Source organism: Cladophialophora immunda (genome assembly GCF_000835495.1).
Source record: "Cladophialophora immunda strain CBS 83496 unplaced genomic scaffold supercont1.2, whole genome shotgun sequence".
NCBI classification, from domain to species: domain Eukaryota; kingdom Fungi; phylum Ascomycota; class Eurotiomycetes; order Chaetothyriales; family Herpotrichiellaceae; genus Cladophialophora; species Cladophialophora immunda.
In genome coordinates this window covers 933,627-957,089 of record NW_015622542.1, presented here as the reverse complement: position 1 = coordinate 957,089, position 23,463 = coordinate 933,627, and the positions used below count along the sequence as shown (strand labels likewise).

General features: G+C 52.7%; 7 protein-coding genes across 7 annotated transcripts; 3 read left to right on the top strand and 4 right to left on the bottom strand.

The window, feature by feature from the left end:
• Window positions 1-1,818: 1,818 nt before the first annotated feature.
• On the top strand, window positions 1,819-3,315 carry PV07_02678 (uncharacterized protein; the record flags this gene model as incomplete). The annotated part of the gene is made up of 4 exons (XM_016389307.1): window positions 1,819-2,062; window positions 2,127-2,281; window positions 2,335-2,462; window positions 2,522-3,315. The coding sequence occupies exons 1-4, from the start codon at window positions 1,847-1,849 to the stop codon at window positions 3,313-3,315; spliced, it is 1,293 nt and encodes a 430-aa protein (XP_016251209.1). The 5' UTR covers window positions 1,819-1,846.
• Window positions 3,316-3,601: 286 nt separating this feature from the next.
• Window positions 3,602-5,959, bottom strand: PV07_02677 (uncharacterized protein; the record flags this gene model as incomplete). Its single annotated transcript, XM_016389306.1, has 6 exons — window positions 3,602-4,593; window positions 4,646-4,926; window positions 4,987-5,199; window positions 5,248-5,673; window positions 5,734-5,805; window positions 5,904-5,959. The coding sequence occupies 6 exons, from the start codon at window positions 5,957-5,959 to the stop codon at window positions 3,965-3,967; spliced, it is 1,677 nt and encodes a 558-aa protein (XP_016251208.1). The 3' UTR covers window positions 3,602-3,964.
• A 459-nt stretch (window positions 5,960-6,418) lies between these two features.
• On the top strand, window positions 6,419-8,883 carry PV07_02676 (uncharacterized protein; the record flags this gene model as incomplete). Its single annotated transcript, XM_016389305.1, has 10 exons — window positions 6,419-6,682; window positions 6,742-6,818; window positions 6,874-6,925; window positions 6,978-7,152; window positions 7,212-7,242; window positions 7,344-7,408; window positions 7,459-7,965; window positions 8,016-8,176; window positions 8,235-8,510; window positions 8,566-8,883. The coding sequence occupies 10 exons, from the start codon at window positions 6,419-6,421 to the stop codon at window positions 8,674-8,676; spliced, it is 1,719 nt and encodes a 572-aa protein (XP_016251207.1). The 3' UTR covers window positions 8,677-8,883.
• A 116-nt stretch (window positions 8,884-8,999) lies between these two features.
• Window positions 9,000-10,983, bottom strand: PV07_02675 (uncharacterized protein; the record flags this gene model as incomplete). The annotated part of the gene is made up of 2 exons (XM_016389304.1): window positions 9,000-10,528; window positions 10,578-10,983. The coding sequence occupies 2 exons, from the start codon at window positions 10,981-10,983 to the stop codon at window positions 9,000-9,002; spliced, it is 1,935 nt and encodes a 644-aa protein (XP_016251206.1).
• A 664-nt stretch (window positions 10,984-11,647) lies between these two features.
• Window positions 11,648-14,080, bottom strand: PV07_02674 (uncharacterized protein; the record flags this gene model as incomplete). The annotated part of the gene is made up of 2 exons (XM_016389303.1): window positions 13,852-14,080; window positions 11,648-13,791 (listed from the first exon to the last, which is right to left on the bottom strand). Exon 2 carries the CDS (start codon window positions 12,767-12,769, stop codon window positions 11,648-11,650), a length of 1,122 nt encoding a protein of 373 aa, XP_016251205.1. The 5' UTR covers window positions 12,770-13,791; window positions 13,852-14,080.
• Window positions 14,081-18,547: 4,467 nt separating this feature from the next.
• Window positions 18,548-20,375, bottom strand: PV07_02673 (uncharacterized protein). The gene has a single exon (XM_016389302.1). The coding sequence runs from the start codon at window positions 20,106-20,108 to the stop codon at window positions 18,978-18,980; it is 1,131 nt and encodes a 376-aa protein (XP_016251204.1). The 5' UTR covers window positions 20,109-20,375; the 3' UTR covers window positions 18,548-18,977.
• A 425-nt stretch (window positions 20,376-20,800) lies between these two features.
• On the top strand, window positions 20,801-23,356 carry PV07_02672 (uncharacterized protein). Its single transcript, XM_016389301.1, has one exon. It carries the CDS (start codon window positions 21,051-21,053, stop codon window positions 22,932-22,934), a length of 1,884 nt encoding a protein of 627 aa, XP_016251203.1. The 5' UTR covers window positions 20,801-21,050; the 3' UTR covers window positions 22,935-23,356.
• Window positions 23,357-23,463: the final 107 nt, after the last annotated feature.

Sequence of the window (23,463 nt, the reverse complement as noted above, 5' to 3'; positions counted from 1 at the left end):
CCTTTTTCCCAAACGCGTTCAAGTCAAAATTTCGCTTGTTGCAATCTGCTGGGTTTCTTCAAAAAAGGTCACTAAAGCATGGGAAAACTCGCTGGCGCCATGTCTGGTGAGAGGGTCGAGTGTCCACTGCAGATTGTCCGGTCATGGCCTCTGGGATGATGTCGAGTTTGTCGTGCTTTCATCATTGTAGGTCTTATTACTTATGTTACTCTGTTCCCGGCGCAACTGCGCTAGCGAACACATTGTCGTCGTGACCGTTCGCAGCGGCTACAGGCGACATTCTGACCGACGGTGCACTCGGCGCCAGAGGTAATACTGCTGCGATGTACACGAATCCAATGCGCACGCGAGCCGGATCCAGGACACTTTGCTCCACGTAGATATCTGCTGTTTATCTCAGATACGCGGCGGAGGAACGAAGCATCTTCACATGTGCAACAATCGCATTACACCCGACAAACACAGAATGTCACCTGCCCACGGGCACCGTGTTCTTTGACGCAATATTCAGAATCCAGCAAAGTCCTTTTATAACCTACCAATGTTGAACCGAGAGACGATGACCACAACGACCCAGCCTCAAGCGGAACGAGACCCAGCCGCTCCGGCGGGCATTTCAGAAGACAGCGCAACGTTGACTCTCTCCATCATGATAGAGTCCTCCACGTTGATATCCTCACCAAAATACTCAGTTGGCCTGATGTCACCTACAGAGCCAACGAGGCCGGCAGTGAAGTGTTTGGGGAAGAAGCACTTGCTAGCTTTCTAAGGATGAAAAAAGACCCAGAGTTCAATGCTATCCTGCCTTGGAAAGTGCTGGGAGACCATGCCCAAGGCGTTGGCGCAGGATGAGATAGATCGGACGGTGCGGGAGGGGTTCAGACAATGGAGCGAAGAAGAAAAGACGGGACCAAGCTAAATGCCAGGTCGCGGGACAAGTGATTTGTTGGGTTTGAAGACGATTCACGATCTCGTCGATAATAGGTCTACGAAACGGGGTGGTCTGGCACGAAGACGGTGCTGATATGGCGCCTTCGGTGGGGGACTCCGAATGTGAGTAATTCGTCACCTTGACTCCATCTATCATTTTCTTTAGAACCACATTAGGGTGCACGGACATTTCAACGGCAGGGGCAGGATCTCATGCATTGTTGATTTGTTCTCGATTACCAGCCGTGCATGGTGTATGCAGCGTTTTTGGCTTTCCAGCCCATTAGAGTATACTTTTGTAACCTGACACTGTGGGATAAGTTTGGGGTTGGAAGGAGACGACCGGGCCGGAGAGACCAAGGCTCTAGAAATCAGGGGCTAGAATGAAGGCCAGACACTCCATAGAGAGGAGGGATTCGTACAACCTCTAGTGTACACGGGGTAGGTGCTTCAGCCCACGAGAGCGACGGGACCGGTCCTAGAAACAGCCGAAATGCACAAGCCACCAAAGATGATCTCCTCCCACAGCTTGATCATTTTCTATCTTTGCCCGCTTCGCCAGACAAGCATACCTTGACGCCGGCGCAAAGGATATGGCGTCTCCTGATCGTCACACCCAATGCTGTACACCCGGTCAGGCTTCCGATTGGCCAAGCTCAACTTCCGGTCACGATGCTTCCGGTATTGTCACTGTCAGCAAAATGGTGCTATTCACCACCCCCGCTTCTCGAAGGTGGTCCAATACTACTATGCGAAGAGGGACATTAGGCCTGCCTTCGGGAAGATACGAAGTACGGAACCGAAACTCCCTCCTCACCAGGTTCGTCTGCTGCTGCATATAAGGATTGCTCCTGACGCTCGAACGAAATTCTCCACAAGTCCACAACAGGGATACGAGCCTGGTCGCCAACGAAACATGTCGAACACAGTGACAACCACCGTCTCTGACAGCGAGGCCGTGCGCCTTCCGTCGCCCACAGACAGGACGGAGCTGGAGCCGGCGCCAATTTACGATGTTTATGAACTGTCCGACGACCGCACACAGACGCTGCGAGGATTGCTCGAGAAAGGCCATACGACCGTGGCACCGCTGCGGAATCCACAACTCATCCTCCACAGCCATCTGCCACATGTACGGACTTTGCCAAAAATAGAGGTGCTACGATCAAGAGCATGATTTAGCTAACGCTGTACAGCTTCTAGGTTCTGCATATGTGCTGGGCGCCGATGGCGAGCAGCTGACCAAGACCTACGAACACGACATCAAGTCTTTGGTCCGGATCGACGAGACTTTTGTCCGGGGTGACAAGATCACCAGGGGGAACTGGAGACAGTTCCTCGGGAACAAGGAGTTTGTGCCCCTTGTTTCGACGGGCATGTGTTGGTCACTAACTCTGTCCGCAGGTATACCGTGGCTTACGTCGACTTCTTCGACGAGGAGGTACAGAAGAACGGCGGAGACTGGGAAAAAGTTGTCCAAGAGTACCTCTATTCGGGGGATGAGCCCCTCATCAATGGCTTCTGCGGCGGTCGTAAGTTCCTCCTATTCTGTTTAATTTACGAGACACCATTACCAACAACTATGTCAAAGTCGGGCACCCTTTCATACATCTGGCGTATGGATACGAGTTCCGGATCCCCGAGGTCGTCACGCAGGCATTGAGTCTCGGGTGCACCGAGTACGTCGTGTGCCACGGACTGATTGACAACCCCCCGCCAATCCCACCACCATACAAGACCCGCAGCCTCGCCGAGGTCATCAAACGCGTGCAGCAAGACCGGCGATTCGACGGAATCGTAGAGTTCCCCGGCACGGTAAACTTTGGCATCGTGCTGCAGCACCGCTTCGAGGCGTTTATGGAGCATTGGAACGCCTGGGAAGTCGCCGATCCCGTCCAGCAGTTCGAACAGTGTTGCGACCTCTCGGTTGTGTTGGCGATCAGCCCCTCAGACTATGGCGTTGGGAAGTACGACTTCTTCTACGCCCACATCATGACCGTCGCCCACGCGCTGCGGATCCTGTTCCACTATTTCCCGGCCGACAGGAGGGTGTCGATCCTGCGGCAATACGCCTTCTTCACCATCCTGATCTACATCCTCCAAAACAGACTCTCCTTCGGACTGGAACGCCTCGAATCCGTCGAAACCAACGGCCGGGACTGGGACTCGATCACGCAGAGCGCGCTCCAACACCGGTGGGCGTTGGACGACCACTTCTTCAAGGTCGTGCGAGCCATCAAGGCATTTGCCGAGACGTATGGCGAGAAGGACGGCTTCTATCTCAAGGCTGCCACCAAGTACGTGACGGATTTCAACGGCTGGGAAGGGTTTGGGGAGGGCGTCATGGGCTTTCTTCCGAGTCGCGATGGGTATATTCCAGCCTAAGTTGTGGCCGAACACGGTCGTGAGCTTCTCATAGGTACTCCCACAAAGCAATATCCCACGTTGCCTTGCGTACATCTTCGAGCCAATTGGTCGCTCTGATATCCTCACCAGCCCAATCGTATGATGAGAATTAGATTGCCGATTTGATCTGAGAGGAGTCGAAAACGCTAAGCTGTGCGACTGGTGAGTTCAGGGATCGGATCGAAATGCGACGTTGCTATTTTACTGTTCGATCCCACTCGAGCTAACTTCGAACCGCAAAGGATAGAACCATTGCTGTGCTCAATGTGAACTTGCAGAGCCCAAGAATGAGTGCTTGATCGTGTGACAGAAATGAAGATGGCATGGTTGTTGTCTCACACTAATACTGACACGAGTATAATAGTATGTTGATGTAGATAGGCGATTTATGCCATCGAGTGTCTTCCACGCAGCTAGAGCCGCAGCTGCTGGATTTCCATCCGCTGATATCAAGCGGGTTTGGCGCTTTGAGAGGTGACTTACCCCGTCTCAGGAGACGTTCTCTGGCTTCGCATCCAGCCTTCCGATCATTGTCCACGTTTCATTGGGGTCAGGAAACATCCAACATACAGTGAAGGCGATAGCGTCGTCCCTGGGCCAAAAGGCGGGGAGTACCCGGTCCCAATTTTCACGCCCAGTTCTGCCACAATGGTTCGTCGAGGAAGTCAAAGAAGCTGAGCGTATCTGGCATTGCGCATTCACTCGGCAGTCCCGGCAGTTCGGCTCCGAGATCAGAGGTTGGATTCTCCGGCTGAGGCCTCCTCGATTGTTCTGCTTTCCTTGCATCGTGCACCGCCTTGATATCTTGAACCTTGGCGGTCACCGTCATCCAGACCAGCGGCACACTGCGTAGCAGGGTGTTTGAAGAAGACGCGGAATCGGCCAATTGGTTAGCCTGCAGAATCAGCTCCCTAGCTTCCTCAGCCTTCTTCGACAACCGGTCCAATACGTCGTGGAAGTTTAAATATGACGCGACGTAGTTCTGGTCCCAGCCGTCGTGGATACAAAGAGACAGTTTCGACAGGACCACGTAGAGATGGCTGACGATGGTAAATGTGGAGTAGGGTAGGTCAAAATGTGTTGAAGCAGGCAGAGAATGGAATATGTCAAAAAAGTGTTTTGCGGATGTGAGACAAGCGAACAGCATGTCAAGGCGTGTAACGGAGAAAGACCCATATCGTGAAGCAGGAACGTTGTCATCCAATGCGATTTCGCACAGGAATGTCTCGACTGCATAATAGTGCATGAGGAGTGGCACTGGCCCATCATTAGCATGTCTTTGGGCTGTTCATAAAAATGGGAAGCTCACCACTTTGGGGGAGCTCAAGAGACATGGACACTTTGAACTTGCGTAGCTCGGCCTCGAGTGACTTTACGTAAGCCCCTATTGGTGCGGATATGCCTGAAGACAAGTCCCACTCTCTCTGGACTATCGTGCGGCTTATTTTGTCACCAAGATAGTTCAGCTTGGTTAGTTGGACAAGGTAACTGTCTGAAGGATACTCAAGTGCTTCTGATATCATTGTATAGCACTCTTCAGTGTACTTGGTGTATCGGATGGCTTCGAAATCTCGGGCGGTCATCGATACCCTGGTATTCGAGCATCAGCAATGAAGTTTCTCATACGGAATCTCTCATGGAGATACATACACAGAAGTCATGTAGAAGCAGCCGAGATAGGTTCGGCGGTCTTCCAACGTTCGCGCTGCTGTCTCGTGTCGGTCCAGGTGAAAATAATCCCTTTGAGGCTTCGCGTATTTTCGAGGAGTATAGTGTTTGTTTAGGCCGAGATCAATCATCACCGACATGACCAGATGGACAACGACCGTGAGTTGGCCACCGAGATGGAGATTGACATGATACCTATGACATTAGTTCAGCCTCCTTGCTAGATGGGATGGACAAAGGTACCATGCCAAGTAAACGAGAAGCCCTTGCAGCAAGTCCAAGCTCTGCTCACCATGAGTCATCATCTTCTGGCCTATGATTTCTTTGAGCGTCTTCCCTAGTGCTGTCTGTCGGGGTACGTCATGTCGACAGGCTATCATCATGACAACCATGAAGAAGAAGGGCTTCTTTCCCCGGAGCTCCTCGAGACTCATGTGCGGCGGAATGATAACGAAGGGAAAATGAGGCATGAATTCATTCCGGAACACATCTAGCATGAGTCGTGCCTCGTCACTGCTCTTGATAAATTGATCGATATACAAAGTCAACGAAAGGAAAGGTTGAGTGGGGAGCTGTAGCGGGGCGCCTGCGACTTTCGAGGCTCCAAGATCGGAGGCAGTCAGAATCGCAGCCACCCCATCGAGCTTCTGCTCGAGCCGCGTGACATCTCTAGCAGAGGCAAGTCCGTCAACGGAGGATCAAATGACACCAAGTAAAGTCTTCACCCACGATTTCTGTTGGGGCTTGCGCCTGTGAGCGCCAGGCGGCTGCGCGCGACACGGCTTCTTCAGCCTCAGACAACTAAGCCAACCAATAATCAGTGAGCCATTTTCCGTGCAAGTGTAGCTGGAACCATACCGCCTGCAAAAGGTTTGTCCCGTTTCAGTCTCGCATCGTACTTTAGCGGCGGCACATGGTACGCAGGCTCTCGGAGCACGGATGCCGTTAGAGTCATCTAGCTGACGTGGTGATTGGGGCATATCGTGGCGCTCGTACTCGGCTATCTGTGATAACAAGGACATCTAAGGCGCACGGAAGGAAAGAAGGAATCAATGTTCCCCGACGCTACATTCTGAATAAAAACTAGGTAAGAATTGAGGAAAAGGAGAAGCCGGGAGCAAGTAGAACGTAGGAAACGGAAATTCCGATGCCGAGCGATCGACAGCCTTGGACAAAAATAATATTCGTCTGACAGTCCAGTCCAAATTAGACTGGGAGAAGTTGGCCGTCAGACGGGGTGGCTATTGCAGCCTCGCCGTCTCATCAGCCAATCAGAGAAGTCTCTCAGTGGGTCGAGGCTGTGGATATCATCGGACACGGAGCAGTCGTCCAATGGACTCAGCGATAGCATAAAAGCAGACTGCAGACTTACGCTGCCTCTCTAGACCCATTGATCAATGAGATAAGATCCGACATGGCATCTATGACCGCTTCAGAGATCTCGTCCAAGGACGGTGATCTAGAGAGCAAGTCCGCCAGCCCTGGGCGAGACACAAACATAGCCGAGCGGACAACAAAAATGGACGATTCGACTACGAATGAATCGCCCGTTTCAGAGGAGAACCAAGACAAAATATCCGAGTCCAAAAATCTTTTAGGTCGTCGAGTCTATGCCCTCTTCGCCGCAGTCTTTGTCTCGACATTCCTCATAGCCCTGAACGGTTCAATCATTGCAACAGTGAGGCTTATCCATGTCGACTGAGCGAGATCGGGTGTATGCTGAGAGGTTTGATGCAGGCAATACCGAAGATTACAACGCATTTCAACTCTCTCAAAGACATTGGCTGGTACGGAAGTGCTTATCTCGTTGCAACGTGAGTACTCCCGCCTGCTCTTTCGCCTGGACACCGCGTCTTACTCGGTCTATAGGTGTGCTATGCAGCCTCTTGTTGGCAGGGTCTACACGCACTTCCCTACAAAGGTGGGAGGAACAGTTCTTCGACAAAATCTCTCAGTGCTAAACATTGTCTCAGCACACGTATCTCATGTTTGCTTCCATCTTTTCGATCGGGGCTCTCGTTTGTGCCACAGCTCCGTCATCTAAGGCCCTAATTGTGGGAAGAGCAGTACAAGGCTGCGGTGGTGCTGGCGTTATCAACGGCGCTTTTGCAGTGATAGCTGCAGCTGCTTCCAAGGAAGATCGGCCAAGTAAGCCCACGTCCATCAATATCGCTATAAAAGGTTATTGCAACTAACAATGCCCTTAGTGCTCATAGGTATCGCTGTTAGCCTGACTTCGTAAGCCACCCTTGCCGCGACTATGCTCAAAGATCTGCAGGAGCACACAGCGAGTCAGTCCTCTTCCTCTAGCGCTGCTGTTGATTCAGACCTGAATATAGGATCGGGACTATAATCGGTCCCCTAGTCGGTGGGGCTCTGACGCAAAACGTTTCCTGGAGATGGTGTTAGTGATTGCTTGCTGCTCATTTCTCTCGGATGTGCTGACACTCACAGGCTTCTACATCAATCTGCCCCCAAGCGGCCTCGTTATAAGCGCGCTGCTCTTGTTGCCCATCCCGGAACAAATCAAGAAGGAACCAGTGCGTCGCAACCTCAAGACCATTATCACGAAAGAGCTCGACCTCGTCGGTTTCGCCATATTCGCACCAGCTTGCATCATGTTCCTGCTCGCTTTGATCTGGGGGGGCAACCAGTACCGGTGGAACTCTTCCGTCATTATCGGTCTTTTCTGTGGCGCTTTCGGCGCCTTTGCCACGTTCGCTGGTTGGGAGGTCTTCAAGGGAGACAAGGCTATGATTCCTCCCGCTCTTGCCAAGAACCGACTTGTGATCTTTGGATGTTTCACGTCGTTCCTTCAGATTGGCGCGTTGCTGTCACTCAGCTACTATCTTCCGGTATGGTTTCAGGTCGTCAAGGATGCGAGTCCAGTGATGAGCGGAGTCATGGTCCTTCCGACCGCCATTGCGCAGGCTATTGGGAGCATAGCGGCAGGGAGATTAGGTAGGTTGCGGTATCTCATATCTGGTGGAGTGTTACTCAGTATTGTAAAGTCCAGGTTATTGGCTATTGCACCCCATGGGCACTTGTCGGTTGTGTCCTAACCGCCATTGGATCTGGGCTGATGACCACATTCACTCCTTCCACTGGCGCTGGACCTTGGATCGGGTACCAGATACTTGCTGGGACAGGAAGGGGCTCTGTGGTCCAAATGGTAAGTCCCTTCTCGACAATTAGTGTGCTTTGACTGACAGCAGTGTTTGATTCCTTAGCCCATCACGGCCATTCAGAACCTTTTACCACCAAAGGAAGTCTCCATCGCCACCTCCCAGGTATTCTTCTGGCAGTATCTAGGAGGGTCGGTCTTCCTTGCCGTTAGCGAGACAATTTTCACCAACTCCCTCCGGTCATCGCTGAGAACCTATGCTCCCGGCATTAACCCTGAGACAGTCATCGATGTCGGGGCTGCTGCGGTGCGATCAAGCGTGCCCCGTGGTCAGCTGGAGGGTGTACTCCGCGCATATAACCACGCCATTGTGTCGACTTTCGTAAGTTGTAACTCTCGACTTTTGCTATATGCGATCCGAACTGACTTTGGCTCAGTATCTCGCCGTCGGCGCCTCCTCTGCCGCATTCCTCACAAGCTTCGGGATGGGATTTCAGAGGCTGCCCAAGAAAGAGAACAAAACGAAACCAAAAGGGAATGATGCATAGTAATTCCTGGTACCGCATTTGGCGTGCAAAGCTCAACTTAAACATTCTGACTGTCTACTCTGTCCGCGGTCCAATTGAGGGGTGTCCGAGATCACTCTGAAACTCCGAGATCATCTGTTCCTTGTACTATTGGTAAAAAGGTTTGGCTGGTGAAGTAAATTCTCGTTCTGGTTCTGGTTCATGACTGGCTTCATCACACTTAGCAATATCAACAAAATTGGGGGTGAAATTCATGTACGAATAGGAAGTCGTTCAGATGCGGCAAATGCTCGATTTCCTCCCAGTCCCACATGCATTGATGCGCCGATAGAACATGGCATTGTTCATGTCCACTCCAGTGTAATGCAGCACAAATCACCGCCGCCTTGCTGCAGGCGAAGCACCACAGAAGTTTCATTCTCAGATCGTTGAAAGCCCACCTCGTCTCCTGCCGAGAGATCCTCAAGTTTGACGAGGTGACTTGCCGTGCTCTTGTCAATTTGGCCGCCTGTGCTGAAGCTTATAGTCCCATTGCACGGTGGCTGGACCTCCACCATAACTTCTAGGTCCGGGAGGTTGATAAGATATGGTCTGTCTGGGCTGACGCCGGTTGGGATGCGGCTGTTCGACGTCAGAGTAGAGCTGGTAACTGTGCTTTCGGAGTGACCACCGCCCAAGACTACATCATGGTGCTCTGGTTTGGTTGCTGTGCCGCTGCCGCCGAGGGTTCGGGTTTCTGTCTTTAGACTCGAGTTCCACCAAGAATCTGTAGTTGTAGTTGTTCCCCCGTCGGATTGTGGCGGAGACCCCTCGTTACTAGAGATTGGGATTGCCGATGCTGCCGAAGTCCTTGAACGCCGAGCGGAAGAGCTCTCAATGCCTTCACTGTTTTCATCTGCGGCTGGCAGCAAACTTGACTGCGTGTCGAATCTTGCGCTCAACAGCGTGGACAAAGGGGAAAATGTCGGCATTTCGTACAGGTTCTGTCTACTCGTGAGGTGATGATGACCACGGCGCGGCTGTTTTTTCCTTCCCAGGAGTGAACAGTCACGATTCATTCTCCGTATAACCGTCCTCAGCGCTATAACCTGTCCTGGCAAGTACTCTGCAAGGTCCGGAATGGTCCACTGGTCATATAGCCGCCCGTGGGTAGCCGTGATGACGAAACTCCCGAGCCTTTTGATGAATAGATGGCACAGGAAGCATGCCTCCTTACTGGTTCCAATGACTCGGGGCAGTATCGGAGTCGTTGAAAGAAGATAATGTACAATCAACTGTATTTCCGCGTGGACGTAACAAGGGACCTTCGTTCCGGTAAGAGATATAGAACTCATTCGAGGTTCATACGGGTCGATGAAAGCCGGCTTGATATTCGAGAACAGATGCCTAGTTTTCCTCCTGCGAGCTTCTCTGGTCAAGGTCTGTGGAATTCGGTGATACGCGCCAAGCTTGTCGATCTGCGTAATGTACTTGTTGTTCAACCATTCTTGGGCATTCAGACCAGCGTTCTCGAGATTAACGCGGAAAGGCACTTGTCCTTCGGAAGTTGTGATGGCGAAGCTCTCCTTGACAACTTCCTGCAGCTCCCATCCGCGCGATGAATCGCCTGAGCCCAGGACGTCCTCAAACACCCTCCTCAGCTCCGATAATTTTCTGACAAGATCGTTGGCAGCGGGTGTACAAGCCGCAGCTTGCATTCGGCGTAACGTCTTTTCAGCACCCGACCTTGAAGAGCTCGTTGATTCCCTCCTGCTTGAAATAGATGATGAAGGAAGCTCCCCAAGGAATAATCGCATGCGAGACAGAATGCGCTCCTGCGAGAAACTCAATACCAGTTTTGACAGTGTCGAACCACACTCCTCGAGCTTCATATCTGCGAGGTCGTTAGAACGAAGGATGCAACCAGTGAGGTCTATACTAACCGCCCTTTGCACAAGACATCAGAGATTCACATATTTGTTGCAATGTAGTCTTGGCCTTCCCTTGCAATCCTTCATTTGCACCAACGCGTATGGTAAGACCCGGAGGCTCTGGAATCTCCTCCACACAAACTGCAGTGACACTTTCACTACCTTCATGGGCTGCCAAGATAAATGCAATATCATCTGCAAGGCGCTGCTCGGTCCTGAAGGATAATAATCGAGACTCGGTCGATGGAGGCAAGTTTTGAGTACTGCTTGACCGTGATCCCGAATGTTTCGAGTCGCCCGGGACACCCTTCGTTGCCACAGAGAGCGCAATGACCCTTCGACGGAATGCATCTTCCGGTACGTCCTGCCATATTGAATCTCCCGGTTTAGCAGTCTGAATTGCTCTTACAACAGACATAATACAACACGGTGATCTTGCCGATGAATTATCTGATCGAGGAGGCACTCATATTCTAGAGCACCAGGAACATGAACGCTCGACCAGGTGTTCATGTGGCATTCGATGACCAGTAAGGCGTCGCCAACTGTCATCGACCACTTGTGACGCTTCGGCTTGCGATTGGATCGCTTATGTGGACGTTTGCGTGTCCACCCTCAGTTTGCAAGAGCGTGACTCAGCACGGAGACGCTAAATGCCAAAGATCTGATCGTGGCACGCTTTGAGCCTAACGGCTCATTCTGGGTAGCCATGTAGTATGTTCAGAAGGTCGGTCGGCATATGCAGCAAGGAAGACCAGGTCTGGGCGTATCGATGCGGTGAGAGCACTGAGAATATAGTTGACTGTCATGCGCCACATAGGGCTGTATCCCATGGATTGTTCTCAGCTCTTATCGCGAGCATCGTTCCTTTGCAGGCCGCATCAACAATGGTGATCCCAACGGTTATGTAAGAATCTGTTGCTCGTCTTTCGTTACATAACGGGAAGGTAGATATCGAACCCTGCTGCTTCCGCTACAATGCATAACTCTGAGCACTTGTCACAGCAACAACACATGTTTCCCTCTTGCATCGCTCATTTACCGTTTGGTGTGCTTGAAATTTCGTGAATTCGGCAGCGGATTCAACCGAGTAACCTCACGGGGCTTTCGGAAGAAGCGGTTGGGAGAGGAGCTGAATGAGTAGTGCGGGAACGAGCCCATCTGTGTTGAAGATCCTGGCTGAAAATACGGAAGACATCAAAGCACTGCGTCTTTTCGAGCATTTTCAGCTTTTCAATGACAAACGTCTGATCTGGTTCAGAACTTAGTTCGGGAGCAATTATTCCAAGAGGCAGGAGTATGGCCGTATTAAATCGCGAATCGTCAGGCAACAAGCGGAAAAGGTGTATGGCGCATTTTGAATATTTTTTAATCTGTTTGTGTGCCATGAATGGCGGAAATGCAAGGGTTGTCGTGGTATCGGATAGTCCATCACGATCTCTGAGCTGCTTGAAGAAGTGAATTCGGCTCGAGATGCGGTATATCTCTCCTATAATCAATTTTTCGTACCCCTTGGCACCGTTTCCCCTGCCTGCTTCGCGGGGTGGCGATTCTTGCGTGAGGCCAACGTCGGAGCCGCGAACGTGCTGCGCACCTTTTCTTTTCATACTGAAACTTGGGAGAAAATCCAAGTTCCCATCCCAGCAGTCGATGTCAGAGGATGAAACGTGTTGGACGTTATCGCTGATCCGATAGAGTAAAGCCGCAAAGTTCGGCCTCGTCCCCTGCGACGTATTTGTGGATGCAAACTCAGAGCTACCACAGGACCTTGAGGTCAATCTTGTGTCAGCTACCAGTGCCAAAAGTTGATTGTACGAAACCAGGTTGTGAAGGAATAGATGGAGCGGTGTTCTAGCAGGTTCTTCGTTATGATCGGCAACACCTTCGTGACGCAAAAACTCTTGCGCAAATTCCAGATAGGGTCGAATATTGGCGTAGACTTCGCCGGACAGCTTCCCGAAGACTGCCATCAAGACAGCTGTGGTAACCAGACATAGATCATCTGATTCCACATTTGTAATCTGAAACCAGAAGCTGCCATTCGTGATCGCGTGGTTCTCTAAGTCTGACCCTGAGGGATTAGGTCTCGGAGTGCGGCTGGAGATCTGGTGGCAATGTCTCATTGCTCGAAGTCGCAGACGGGAGACCTCGCGATCCAAAGAAGGCAGATTCCTTGACCTGGCATGCAGGCCTGCAATAGCCATCAGAATCCAGCGAACAGGTTCATATTCGACGGCAACAGGAGCGAGGCATGACAGGAACGGATTGTCTGTTTCCGAGTGCGTTGGATATGTTCTTGCAAAGCAATTGATGTAATGGTCCCAAAGGACACGTTCGAGAGAAGAGTTCCTGGTTGCGGCGCAAGGAAGATACGGTATTGTACCAGGAACCTGCCAGCCATGTGGCCGTTGAAATTGCTTCAGTTGCGGAACCGTTGATGTTGTGCGGTCCACGAAGTCTTCCTGCCGAGGCAAACCACCTATACCAGGATATTCCTCCTCAATATCCGGCGCGCGGGCGAGCCCACCGCGTGCACCGACATTCCGGGATATGTAAGCCGGGAGGCACGAGACCGGGCCCCGGCGCCGTATGCCTTCTCGTACTGGGTCATCTTCCCAAAGCAGTCGTGGCCTATATCCTCCGCATGAAATGTTCAGGCGGTCGCAATTCTTGCATGAAGGTCTTCCCAGATCACATTTCTTCTTCCTGTCCAATTGCAGAAAAGTTCAGTTGTTGTACGTACGCGAGGACGGGTTCATCGCATGTCAGCTGCACCTACCTCCGCTTACACGTCAAACAAGCACCTCTCTCGCGCTGCGGTCGAACCATAAATAAAGGCCGGCCTCTGTCAAACCGCCGAGGAACCGGATTTGTTGTATTGTATAACCATGTTTGGTTTCACGTAGACGATAGCGGTATCCTTCATCTTGATGTGCGGTTCTTATCTGCGGCTCATATTTCTGTTCTCGGACAAAGCCGTTATTGTGAAGGTGGAGATGGCCGCAAACAGTTGTGCTGAGCTGCTCACCTTTCAATGATGAAGAGATTCCAGAAATATGGTCCCGTACAATCAAGGATTCGCCTTTTCTGGACAGGCAGCGTCCTAGGGCGTGATCTTCAATCTTTGGAGGATGGGTGAACCCTTTTGGGCATTGGGCCAGGCTGATAGGGCATCAGTGTGATCAATAACTGGACCACGGCGAGGGCAACGCTGATAGCAAGGCGGCTAAGCTGGTCAGATGCATCTCAATCAAAGTATAACAAAGCAAGGGAGGGATTCAAATACCTTTGGTGGCTCTCGGCGGCTAGTATATCACCAAAATGGCATAGCTCCACTTCCCAAAGGGGCGCTGCCGTCCAAAGGACAAACTGGTTCCGTATCGTGGCCATATAGGGAGGTACCGGTACTCAGGTATTGGTGCTCAGAAAGGTACATATATCACGGCGTTATTGTACTCAATCCAAGTTGTATATGCTTCCATATCTCTTTCACCGTTATCTCTTCGACTTTTCCAACTTCCTCCGATCTTGAAGCACGCCGACATATCACAACAGACACCATGGCTCCAGGAATTCTGGAATATTGCGCAGCAGACATGGCAACAGAGTCTCTGACGCCGCACATCACGAAGCAACCCATCAAGAAGTTCGATCCCGTGAAACATCTCGCGTATGTGCCGCCAAAGAAGATTCATACGCTGGAAGATCTTTGCCTGCCTCCTTCGCCGATTTCGCAGGTTGCCTCGACCGATCCATTCCCCTTGCTGTCCGAGGAGGCTCTTCTCGAGCACCGCCGGGAGCTGCTGTCTGATGGGGTTCTCAATAACTGCATGTATAGTACAAGACCGGAGTCGGTTCAACTTCGAGGGATGGCTCCCAGATACGCCCCTTTCATTCATCAGTTCTGGACCTCTCCGGAAGTTCTCAAGATAGTCAGTGATCTAGCAGGAGTCGACTTGGTACCTGTCATGGACTTTGAAATTTGCCACACCAACCTCCAACTGGGACCTGACGGTCTGGCAGGAGTCAAAAACATCCCAATTGTTCCCCCCGGGGCTCCTGAGGTAGACACAACGTCAACTATTCAGGGAGAGCCTGAAGCGCCTCCAGCGGCTCCCAAGGAATCCATCGTCCCTTGGCATCGCGACTCATATCCATTTGTCTGTGTTGTGATGTTGTCAGACGCAAGGTATATGAAAGGTGGCGAGACCGAGATTCAAAGAGGTGATGGCAAAACAGTCAAAGTCCGATCACCACAGATGGTGAGTTCACTTCCAAAGTCCTCCAACATTTGAGGTGTTTGTCACTGACAAAACTCGGTGACCACATCAGGGCGGCGCGGTGGTTCTCCAAGGCAGGCACGTGTCTCACATGGCGATTCCAGTCGACAATATGCCTGAGAGAATCACTATCGTGGCTTCATTCAGGCCGCGGGACCCTGTGCTGCTGGACGACTCTTCACTGATGAATGTTCGAAACAAGTCTCGACTGTCGGAGATGTATTATCAGTGGACCAGCTACCGTCTGCATTTGCTCGCAGAAAGATTCCGGGCCGAAGCCCAAAAGCTTGATGCTGCATATCGTAAAGTAGTTGAGGAGACCGACCATGGAAGGTCGGGAGATTGCAAGAAAGACGTGGTTGACATCGAGAACTTTGAGAGATGGATGGAAAAGCAAATGAGATATATGAGACGAACCATGTTCGAAATGAGACCGATCACTGCAGACGACGATATCACCAAGAATGAGATTGAGCAAGTTTAGCTTTAGGTAGGAGGGCCAGACGACACGACATCGATCAACGCTCGTGGTGTCCAAGGTGTTTTACCTCAATACCAACCTTCTCCGCTTTCGCAATCCGGTCCCGATGACTGTGGTATCCCACTTAACTTTGTGTGCTTCGACTCCTCTGCTTCTTTGTGCGTCTCGGTATTCAAAGACTTTTGTGGGCATCCCTTCCCTTGGCTTTTCGCGGAAATTCCCAAGAGCGATTTGTTCCATTGCTGTCATCTCTTTTTAACACAGGTCGCGGCGCGTAGGGGTTGGCCATCGGCACCATCGAGGTTCCCGGAGGAGCGTTATTGGACTGTTGGTATAGGCCAGAGGGCTGCGGACAGCAAGTTTTTACCTGATCGAGGTCGTGAGAGGCCAGCCGAATCAAAAGACGTTCTTACTGAGAGGTTGTCAGGCGCTTTTGAGATAACGCTTATCAAGCCGGAAACAGTATCAGATGTGGGGGAGGACGCTCACTGGCGTTTGCATCCTTCAAAGCTCATGTATCGAGCATATGCCCCTTCGGCTGGTCCACTTCGATATAATCCATCTTCCGCAAATGTTTGGTGGAAGTTCGGGGCTACGGTGTAACAACAAATGCTCTCCGGAGACGGATAAATGTAAGTATCCGAGCACGTGACTTCCTAGCATTCCTGAGCACGTGCTTTTGTGCGCGCCTTTGGCGACTGCTTCGCCGTAGCATATCATCGTATCTCTCCGGGGCACTCTCACAACAGTCCATCCTGTCCGCTTCGAGCTGCATTTTTTGGTGCTAAGTTTTAAGCACCACCATGTATGCCGACAATATAGCGGGATAGTCGCATCGAGGCGTTTCTACATTATTGGGACAGGCTGGGGCTTTCGCGTATGAACTCACCATGTCGTCTCTTCACCAGATGCTTCACTTGAAATCACAGCTACAACTGTCCCGGGAGCGAGAACACGTGTATGGCAACTAGACATCAGCGAGGACATGGCTACAGATAGAAGCATTGATCTGCCTGGATCCACCCCTGGTAGTCTACGAACGCCAGGATGCTCTTGAGCAGACCGCGGCCCTTGGTTGACGAATATTGGTCTGCTGGCCCAATACTATGCGTGGCTACAACCGCTGCAAGGCACAGAATCGGCGCGGAAACCAACGAAGCACAGATTTCCACCTCAAGAAAGTCGACTTGTGGCCTTCGAGATAGTTTGAGTAAGTACAAGAGACTTCTACGATTGGAGCCCTTCTGAAAAGATCCTCGTTTCAGTGAAAGAACCACGCGTCTTCTTCAAGGCTCGAGAAGATGGGGAGGCATACCGACTAGGCGCAGAAGGCCACTATGAGTAGGTCACAGCAGCTGCGATGGTTCAGGCGCGAAGGCAAATAAATCTGAGCAACCTGATGCAAACGACTTATCTCATTGAGCCAACTGGGAGAGCGAATGTGCGGATTTCCTGGATTAAGGATGTCTCCCGATCAAGGGGCCGCTCGTATGGTCCGGGACAGTCTCAGGGGAGGTGCAACAGAAACCAAGGCTCATGGCACACAAAACACCTGAACTAAGCCGTCCCCCCCGCGCGGATGCAGTGATGGAAACTGAGAACAAGTGGTCGCTGTCAATGGTGGGAAGGCAACCTGCCCATCATGTTTCCCTGTCTACTTGATCAAGGTCCTCCAAGGCGAATGCGCGACAAAGTGCCGCAGAGACATCGAGCGTCTTATGTTGATTCGCCAAACTGTCTTCTCTTGCACCCAGCTTGCGCAAATATACATTCGAAGGGGTTCGCAACTGCTACGGTAAATCGATAACCAATTTTGCGATGAGGGCAACTTGATCCAGAGCTTGGCGGTCCATGCTGAGGCTTTGGACGTCGGTAATTCTGCGCTCGGTCTTATTGAGAGGGCGACAAACCACAATGACCAGCTTGGAACCGGATTTTTCATGGATTGCTAGAACTCGTTGACGCGGTTGCTGAGACCCAGAGGTCCGTGCGGTCTATGCTCGGCATGGCAAAAAGATACCATGGTAAAAGCAGAGCCTAATACCCCCTTCCTAGAATCCACGATTCTATGACTAGAGTGGGGCTCTGCGAGTATACAAAAGAGTCAAGAGTCATGAGACAGACCTGAGATGATCAGGCGCATCATGGTCCGATTTCGGTCTGTGGAAAAAATGGCTTTACTAAATCGCTTTGCAGAACGTTGTAGGGTCCGCCACTTGGGCGCGGAGCGGTTTCAAGGGAGTTTGTCGTCGCAGAAGGCGACTCAGGCACCGTTGGACTATGAGTGGCAATAGACAACCAAAAAGGGACTAACAGATGTCTATCCTTAGATTTCTGACGCCGGCCTCATCCAACACGCGACCATTCGCGAAACCACCCCACGCTTTATTGTCAATTTTTTTTTCTAGCGGCCAAAGCGATTATCAGAAGCTGATGCCGTTACCCGAAGTCAAAGAGCTCTGACCTCGAGAAGACCCACAATCCTCAGGTAGGCTTCGCCTCTAGCTACTGTGACGGCTGAGACTCGAGGAAGCATTTCATCCAGCATGCCATCTCCATGAACGAGAGAGTGGTTTCGCCTCAAACAAAATGGGCGCTCTTGGTTTTCCAGTTCGAGAGCGGGGGTCCCGGCAGTACTCAACTGAAAGAGCATTCTGTAGGATGTTGCCACGACCCTCCCCGCTCCAAACGGGCGAAAGGGTGGCGGATTCCAGGGTACACATGTCTGGAGCATCGACCGATCAACACTAGAGACTATCCGTTGAGTGGTCAATGCATCCTTGGCCACCAAGTCAGTCCCTGCAGGCTGAGCGGAAAAGGGGCGATGATCAGATAAGATAATGATTGTCTGGCCCGTTCGAAGGGGTGTGATTGAGACGAGTGACAGGGGGATGCATGGGGTGCAAGGTGGGTTGATGAGATGTCCAAGGTTCCACCAGCGTGAGCATGTGGCCGGGAAAGAAGGGGTCTCGCAAGCGAGGAGGGTGGGAAGCAGGAGATGGCACACCTGGCCCACTCCGCTCCTGTCTGTCGACCTGAAGTGCCGGATTCATTCACAGGTTCGGGAGCTTATGGCTGCTTAGCGTGTCCAGGATAGATGCAGCGACAGGCGACGGGCGACACGGTGGAAATCACATGGCTTGGGGCTTCAAGTTACGCTTTGGACCGAATGGCGTGAGGGCGCAAACTTCTTCCCTGCCCTTGTTGTTTGAACAGCGATCAAAATTTCCCGCTCACGCTCACCCTTGGGAGAGCGCCTGGCGCCCTGGTAATTTTCCCTTTCCAGGCCGAGTTCCACCGACCTCCTCGAAAACATCCCCTGCGCAAAGATGCTGGACTGTCTTCACGTGGTTCTCCAACCAAATACCTCTACGGCCTCGGCGATGTGTTCCTCCTCCGTCTGTTGGATCTTTGTGTCTATTCTCCTACATGTTGTGGATTTGGGAATGCACAGGATTTTGCATTTTTGTCTGGTAAAGTCGAACTAAAAGCCTGTACCTAAGCTACACACACCAAACCACCAAACTTCGACCCGGGGATTACTACACTATCATGGAAGACTTCTTTCCATTTTCGACACCGTTTTCTGTTGCTTTGCCGGCCACACACCCGCGTGAATTCCAAACAGGTAGGCCAATCACTCTCTCCACTCTACTTTGCACTCAAGGGTCTCTGGAGGCTCTGCGTGAATGTGTGGCTCTGCACCTGGGCGATGACATGTTCGGCGTCTTGCTTAGGCGCGGTGAGCCTGGTGAGATGGCGTGTCGCGAAGCTTCTGAAGCCGGGGATCTTGGAGAGGAACCGGAGGAAGGCCTTTTCGAGGGGAAGCGCGCCCGTGCGCTCCTCATACAGCATGCAAGAGATGGCCAGCATGATGAAGATCCAGTAGACATTGTATGAGATGACGGAGCCGTAGGTCGCAGTGTTTTGCCAGCCGAGAATGGCATTGAAGACATCCCAGCCATTATCACGCTCCGGGTTGCAGCAGTTCACGTGCCAGACGGTCTGGTCAATGTTGTATGAGCCCGGGCCATCCCCCTCTTCGGCAACATCGCCGCCGACTTGCTGCTGGAACTTATGGAATTGCAAGCTCCAGACGGACTTGGAGAACATGCCCGCAGCAATGAGGTAGAGCACGCAGGTAGAGGCGATCAGGAAGTATTGGATGGTCATATAGTTGCCGCCGCGGTAGATGAGATAGCCGACAAGAAGGCCAGCAAGGATCCCGGTGATGACCGGGATGGGAAAGGCGGTCGCAGGCAACCCGAGGGAGACACCACCAACGAAGACAACAGCTTCGAGACCTTCACGGAGAGTGGTGATGAAAGGCAGGATGAACATGGCATATCTTCGGCCCCATTCGCCCATTCTTGACGCTGCGTCTTTGTGCTTGGTCTTTGCCACGAGGGCTTGTGCAATCTTGACCCTCCACTTCTCCTTTGTCTTGTTGATGCGCAGGATGGCCAGGCCCATGATGGTGATGATGATGCTGGCGATGAGGTAGAAGATGCCTTCCCAGAGATCCTCGGATTGCGACCAGAGATCATGGCCCAAGCCGTAGAAGACGCCGATGAAGGCACCCCCGATGATCAGGGCTATGAGAATTCCCAATAAAGAGCCCGCCCATACTTGTCGTTTTAGGCGTTTATAGATGACTGGGTCTTGGGAGGGTTGGCCCAGGCACTGCTTCAAGAAGGAAAGCAGCACCGAGATGATGATGACGGCTTCGAGACATTCTCGAAATACAATGAAGAAGACCTGGACGCCGAAGACGTTGGTCATGGTGAAAGAGATGACAGGAGAATGCTCAGACTATGGATGGGGGTTGCAAGAGCAAAGGGCAATGGAGGTCTCGAAAGGTGGCTACGGTATGTATACCCTGGAGACAAGAAAAAGCTTAGGAGAGCTTGGAAGGTCACACCAAGAAAAAGATGTCCTTGGGGAGCTCAGGAAGCAACCAACACGATCCCAATGGGAGGGCATTGGCACAGATATTTTACAGCCGTGGGAGCAGCAGAGTTGGCCGAAGTTCGGGGAGGGGAACTGGACGGCGCATTGGGACTGCAGCAAGAAAGAGGATCCCTGGGTTAGCGGAGCTGGTCGAGGTGGGCAACTGATCATCTGATAACGAGAAAAGATAAGATAATCAGCTGTCATGAAAAACGGCCATCAGCGGCGCATGTGGATGGCAGTTGGACGGTAGTGGATGCTTCGGATGGGCGGTGGCAGCAGCGCGGCGAAGCATTGGCGGGCAGTCTCCTGAGGCGCCATCAGATAACTTTGATGCCACGTCTGGGCCACTCGCTAATTGATCTAATCACTCCTCCCTATCTGATATGATTGGGCAAACACTCTTCTGTTGTGACCACTACGGCCTTTGGGCCGGAACATGGGTGAGAAAACTCTTCTTCCACGGAGGCTAGGCGAGCTCGCCCAAAAACGCAAAGGAGCAGCGCAGCAAGGGTGGTACTTCCCAGCCATGGAGGGGCTTCGCCGGCATCGGGCTGCCCCAGAAAGGCTCTTCAGCTACGAGCCCTAGGATCAACCCGGACTGGTATGTAGAAAACCGGACTCCCACCTTCAAAACCAAACGGGCTCCCTTGGGGACGTCGGGCAACGTCCATCCTTCAAGACCTCGTCGTCTGAAAAGCCCTTGGCAAGCTTCTGCCCAAGCTTTACCGCACGCACGCCTTGTCGCGGTCAAGATTTTCGAGTCCCACGGCCATGGCGAAGCTTGTCCAGGCTCTGTTCGTCTCGCTGGCGGTTCTGCTGCTCACCGGCTGGACCACGGCCAAAACGGTCACATACGACTTCAATGTCAGCTGGGTAACGGCGAATCCAGATGGCCTGGCCGAGAGAAAAGTCATTGGCATCAATGGGCAGTGGCCGCTGCCCGTCATCGAGGTCGACAAAGGCGACCGGCTGGTGGTCAACATGTTCAATGGCCTCGGCGACAAGAACACCAGCATCCACTTCCACGGCATGTTCCAAACAAACACCAGCAACATGGACGGCCCGTCGATGGTGACCCAGTGTCCCATTCCTCCCGGGTACAGCTTTACTTACAACTTTACCGTGGACCAGAACGGCACCTACTGGTATCACTGCCACACCGACTTCTGCTATCCGGACGGCTACCGCCAGGCCTTGATCGTCCACGACAAGGATGCGTTCTTCAACGAAGACTACGACGAAGAATTCACCATCACCATTAGCGACTGGTATCATGACTTTGTGGAGGATATCCGGTTTCTGTCGCTTTACAACCCCACGGGTGCCGAACCCGTCCCCAAGTCCTTCCTGTTCAATGACACCCAGAACTCCAGTCTCCCCGTCAAGCCCGACACGACGTATCTCATCAGGCTGATCAACATCGGGGCCTTTGTGGGACAGTTCTTCTACATCGAAGACCACACCTTCAAGATCGTCGAGATCGACGGTGTCTACACCGAGCCCACCGAGGCCGAGACACTGTACATCGCCGTGGCCCAGCGGTACACCATCCTCCTCACGACCAAGAACACCACGGACAAGAACTATCCCATCGTGACGGTGGCCGACTCCGACTTACTCGACGTGATCTTGCCCGACCTCCAACTGAACAACACGAACTGGCTGCAGTACAACGCCCAGGCCGCCCACCCGCAAGCCGTCATGACAGTGGATGCCTCGTCGGAGCTCGTCCCCTTCGACGACATCACTCTCGTGCCGTACGACCACATGGCGCTGCTGCCCGATCCCGACTTCGAGATCAACGTGACGGTCATCATGGACAATCTGCGGAACGGGTTCGGCTACGCCTTCCTGAACGACATCACCTACACGGCCCCGAAGGTTCCCACGCTCTACACGGTCCTGTCCTCGGGCGGACTGGCCACCAACGAGGAGATCTACGGCGAATACACGCACCCCATGGTGCTCAAGAAGGACGACGTGGTCCAGCTGGTGCTCAACAACGCCGACAGCGGCTCGCACCCCTTCCACCTGCACGGCCACAACTTCCAGGTCATCGACCGCGCGCCTGGCTACGGCGCGCATTTCTACGACTACCTCGCCGGCGACCCGGTGCCCTACGACCCCAACAACCACTCGGCCTTCCCGGCCTTCCCGGCGCGCCGCGACACCTTCGTCCTGCCCCCGCAGGGATACTACGTGATCCGCTTCGTCGCGGACAACCCGGGCGTGTGGATGTTCCACTGCCACATCGACTGGCACTTGTCGCAGGGCCTGGCGATGGTGCTGATTGAGGCGCCGCTGGAGATCCAGAAGACGCACCACATCCCGCAGCAGCACTACGACGTGTGCCACGCCGCCGGCGTGCCCATCCAGGGCAACGCGGCCGCGGACGACGCCGACCCGCTCGACCTCGACGGCCAGAACAAGCAGGAGCCGGCCCTGCCGAGCGGCTTCACCGCGCGCGGCATCGTGGCCCTGGTGTTTTCGTGCATCAGCGCCTTTCTCGGCATGGCCTTCATCACCGTCTACGGCCTCTCCGAGCCCAAGGTTATACACAAGGACATCGATCCGATCGATGACGAGGCGCTGCATGCCAGTGTCCCGGGCGCTAGCGTCGAGCCGAAAGTGGCCGCAGCGGCGGCTCAGGGCTAGCTACTGGTTGGAAAGGTGTTCTAGTTATGCTGTCGTTCGCAGTATTTTTTTAATTTAGTACGATATCCCTGTTGAAATCCTGTTAATCTCCGATCGCCGACCTATAGATTTTCTTGAGTGCGTTTCTATTCCGTGCCTGACCATCGCACTGGCCAGTCCAAAGTCTCGATTGAGCCGTTGCTCGCGGCAAGCATCGACCTTTGACACTGCACCGGGAAGCAAACCTCTGTACTCGATAACCGTTAAGTTGAGAGGACGTCCAACCGCCGATTAGCTCTGGGGGCGGTGGAAAAGAGAGTCTCTCTCGATTCCACCAAGAACTGCCTCTTTTGGTCATGCCTCATGCACTTCCCGAGCACAGTGAGCTCCGAGATTTCGGCTCGGGCTATATATATGTACCTTCGTCTCGCGGGTCTCCAGCCACCCGTAGCTTGATGTTCTCTCAACACGCTCGGCAAAATGAATGTTCCTGGCAGTGTTCGCTGCTTCATCGCATGACTGGCCCGCCGTATCTTGGGAAGGGTATCGC